We start from the raw sequence: 4,088 nt of genomic DNA, 5'->3' as shown, positions 1-4,088 counted from the left end.
AGGGCGGCGGTGGGGAGGGCGGCTCCACGGGGGAGGCGGCGAGGGCGGGGGTGAGGGCGGAGGCGGCGTCGGGGGCTGCGATGGTGGCGGCGGCGTGGGGGGCGGCGAGGGCGGGGGCGGCGAGGGCGGTGACGAGGGAGGTGGTCGACATGGGCGCCAGCTCCGTGCCGCCCTGCGCGAGGAACTCGAGCGGCGCACGCACGTCCTTCATGCCGCGGTAGAGGTGCAGCTCGCGCGGCGAGACGCGCGGCGAGGCGAAGCCGCCCTTGTCGGCGCCGCCGTCCTTCGAGCCTTGGTTGGCTTCGACCGCTCTGAGCTTGCCCAGCGCGTCGCGGAGCAGCGCCACCGTGACGGGAAGCTTGTGCGGCAGCTTGTTTTCGTAGCGGTCGCGGTCGCGGAGCGGGTCGTTGATCGAGCGGAAGGCCGCCGTGGTGTAGAGCCGCAGAGCAACCACGTGGGCCTTCGTCAGCAGCGACTGCCGTGCGCTCGAGTGCGCCACAAAGTCGTCGATCGTCATGCCGCGTTGGCCGCCCTTGCCATCCGGCACCAGGCGGCAGGCCAGCACCTCGCCCTCCTCGTCGCAGTCGCGCCTCAGCCCACCCTGGAAAGCGCGGTCACTCGAGCCCGCCTCCGCGTCCAGCACGTACCGCAGGCACTCGAGGTCGCAAGCGTTGCCCGAGGCCGTCACTTCATCGACGATGGCGCTGACGCCGCAGGCGATGCGCGCCCCGAGGGTGCTCTCGTCGACGCACATGTAGTGGCAGATGCCGAGCGCCGCTTCGGCGGGGCGGCCAAAGACCAGGTCGCGGACGCCGACGTTGGCGAAGCGGTTGAAGGCGTCCCCCGATGCGGTGCCGTCGGCCAGGTCCACGCACGCCAAGTCGCTCGCCCGGTCCGCCCACAGAAGGCGGGACTCGGCGCGCATGCGTCTCGCGAGCTCGCTGACCGTGGGCTCCAGCACGCATATCTGCGCTAGGTCGGCAGCGCTGAGCCGGTCCTCTCTCTTGCCGATGCCCTGGTGCCGTCCAAGCCGCTTCAGCCGTTTCAGCAAGCCGGCTCCAGCGACCGCACCAAAGATGCAAATGGAGCCCAAGCCAGCAGCGATTGACCAGACGAAGCCCGAGTACGCCGGAGTCGGGGCGATGCCTTGCCTGCAGGCACCCCGATCGACTCCGCAGCACGGGTCCGACGCCGGGTCGCAGACGGACACGCTGATCGCCGGCGGGCCGGATGCGAGGCCAGGCGCCCCGAGAAAGTCGGAGGCGGCTTCTGCGGAGCCCGTCTGCTCCTCGATCTTTTGGACCACCTCCTCGCCAATCAGCCCCGTGGGAACAGATATGATGAAGACGAAGCGAAGGCTCGCGGCCGTGAGGCGCCTCCGACCAGGGACTGCGGCTGCCCGGCTGTCAGTGCTGCATGCCGGCAAGGGCGGCCATGGCGCTTCATACGCTTCGGGCGGGAACTCGAGGACCGCGCGACAAGAGCCAGCAGCGAGGCTGTTCTCGACCTCGATCTCGCGGCAAGTCTGTGCTCCCACCTCGGCCAGGTCTGCGATGAAGGTCACTCGCTCCTCCTCGCACCGCTGGTAAAAGTCGTCGAGGGTCTCGGTGAGAGGAAAGGAGACGTTGACCGTTGCCGGGAGGGCCGCGGGAAGACTGGGCGGCTCCGATGGCGGAAAGGGCGGTGGCCGCGGGGGCGGGCTCGGTGGCGGTGGCGAGGACGGCGGCGAAGGAGGGGATGGCGGTGACGGTGGCGGGGAGGGGCAGTCAACGCAGGTCGTCGTCGTGTCGCCGTAGGAGAACTCGCCGCACCAGCCCAAGGCCTGCAAGGCCCTGAGCCGTACTGGAGCCCAAAACATTGGTTGGCACTTGCCGCTGCAAATCTGCCGGTTGATGGAGGGAGCCTCGTACCTCGAGGTCGTCGAGTTCCACGAGTAAACGTCGTCAGCGCAGGCGTCGGAGGTCAGCGAGGAGGTCACGCACTGGCACCGAGGCGGCGATGGCGACCGAGGCGGCGATGGCGGTGGGGAGGGCAGAGAGGGTGGCATGATGCACGTGCCGCACTCCTCGCACACCTGCGCCGCTGTGAGATTTTCGTGGACGTCGTCAGCGCACCAATTAAAGTTTGACCCCTCCGAGTATTTGTACTCGCCCTCTAGCGCTGCATAGGTCGTGCAGTTGCCGTAGCCAGCATCCCAAGTCAAGGTATTCCCCAAGCATGGTGGCGGCGGCGGCTGCAGGGGAGGTTGCTGCGCGAGCGGGACGGAGGCGAGGGAAAGCATGGGACGACCAGCGCGAGCGGAACGGAGGCGAGGTGAAGCACCTGTGCAAGGGAGGTTTCAATCGAGGCTGCAATCGAGGCGTTTTGTGTCACGGTCGTCCCAACCTTCATCCTTTTCGGAAGGGGACATATGTTGAGGACGGCACGCCGCCACCACGCAGGAATTTTTACTGCGCGTCAACTCCTCCGGCGGGGGATATCACATGCACAGCGTAGGTTAAGCATATCGTGTAACGTGTCCTTTCTCCCGCCTCCCGGGCGGAAGGTGCCCGGCGCGGGAAAACATTAAACAAACGCGAAACGGCTCTAGAGACTAGACACCACGCGCCCCCAAAATGCAGGTCGACTCGGTGCTCGTGCACACGCACTCGGTGCTGGGCGCCTCGCAGTAGATGCACCGCCGCTGCCGCTCCGCCTGGCGGCGCGAGTCTCGTGCGCCGGCCGCGTAGGTGATCAGCCCGGCGACGACGGTGGCGACGCCGATCGCCTTTGGCCACGAGAAGCACTGCGACGCCTGGTAGCGGCAGAAGAAGAGGACCGAGAAGGCGAAGACGAGGACGAGCTGCACGCCCTTCATCACCGCCGAAGAGACGGCGCCTAAAGAGAGGGGCTCCTCGCGGGCTGCTGGAAGGCTCCTCTGCAGCAGCCCTTTCGTCACCGACGAGCGCGCCGATCCGGTCGAGCAGCTCGAAGAAGACGAGCGCGTGCCTACGGCGGAGCAAAGCGCGGGCGAGTCAGACCCGTCTCGTCCAAAGCACCGAGCGGCCCAGGGCGGACAGGAGGAGGAGGAGGAAAGCGCGCATCGCGTTGACGAGCGTCAGGCCGGCGTAGAGCAGCGCCACGGTGCCGGTCTCGACCTCGCCATCGTGCGGCGCGTAGAGCTGCGGCCCGTGCCGCGAGAGCAGCGCGCCTGTGTTGGAGAGGTCCCGAGAAGGCTCACGGAAGGCTCATCCAAGAGGCTTGTGCCGCGGAGAGAGACTGCGCCGTTCCACGCGGCGAGTGCAGCCGTCTCGGCCGCCCCCATCCCCGACGAGAGCAGGAAGGGGTGGAGCCCGCCCAGCCGCATCGCGCGCTCCGAAAAGACAAACATCCCTTCGATAACAAACATCGGGATAGAGGAACCCGGTGGGGACCGACGCGAGAAAGAGTGAGAAGATGCCAGCGTGGAGCGCCGTGCCGCCCACGAGCGCCGCGCATCCGACGGCGAGCCAGCCCGCCTCCGCCGTCGGCGCCTCGCTGTACGCGCCGCGCGCGGAGAGGAGCGTGCCGGCGCTCACGAGGAGCACGCCCGCCAGCCGGACCGGCTCGAGCCTCTGGCCTGTGAGGGCATGGACGCGTGGTGGCGGGCGGCTCGTCCCCAGCAGCCGGCTCAAGCTCGGGCGGTCTGGCCGGCGCAGCGCGCGAGCAGCGCCGTCCACACCGTCGTCGAGGAGTAGATGACGACGTAGACGCCGGAGCCGACGATGAGGAGGCCGGTGGTGAGGAGGCAGCCCGAGCCGAAGTCGATGGCGGTGGCCATGCCGAGCCACCACCACGTCGACGACGGCCGCTCTGTCGCCCTCAAAAAGAGTGCGCGCTCTGAGCCGCACAGCCGCAGTCCGACCAGCGCCATGCCCGCCGTGTTGGACATCATCGAGAGCAGCGTGGGCGGCCAGCCGACGTGCCCTGCTCCGCCCTGGTACCGGATGCTGTCGGTGAGCAGAGGCTGGAGCAATCCGGTGCCGACGTACACCACCACCGTGAGCCAGAGAGGGAGGGCAGCGCTTTCGCCGGATGAGAGCGACATGTGTGCATTTGTTCGGTGTCGG

At 68.2% G+C, this 4,088-nt stretch overlaps 1 protein-coding gene across 1 annotated transcript; it reads right to left on the bottom strand.

Moving 5' to 3' along the window:
• Positions 1-2,557: 2,557 nt before the first annotated feature.
• Positions 2,558-3,156, bottom strand: EMIHUDRAFT_372910 (hypothetical protein). The gene is made up of 2 exons (XM_005792263.1): positions 2,951-3,156; positions 2,558-2,877 (listed from the first exon to the last, which is right to left on the bottom strand). The coding sequence occupies exon 2, from the start codon at positions 2,855-2,857 to the stop codon at positions 2,594-2,596; it is 264 nt and encodes an 87-aa protein (XP_005792320.1). The 5' UTR covers positions 2,858-2,877; positions 2,951-3,156; the 3' UTR covers positions 2,558-2,593.
• Positions 3,157-4,088: the final 932 nt, after the last annotated feature.

Source organism: Emiliania huxleyi, assembly GCF_000372725.1.
Source record: "Emiliania huxleyi CCMP1516 unplaced genomic scaffold EMIHUscaffold_1089, whole genome shotgun sequence".
Classification (NCBI taxonomy): domain Eukaryota; phylum Haptophyta; order Isochrysidales; family Noelaerhabdaceae; genus Emiliania; species Emiliania huxleyi.
Note: the sequence above shows the minus strand (reverse complement) of the source record. Positions and strands in the feature narration are given on the sequence as shown.

What these genes read in the sequence shown, in the direction of transcription:
- EMIHUDRAFT_372910 (XM_005792263.1), bottom strand. Translation starts at nt 2,857, where the DNA reads ATGAAGGGCGTGCAGCTCGTCCTCGTCTTCGCCTTCTCGGTCCTCTTC.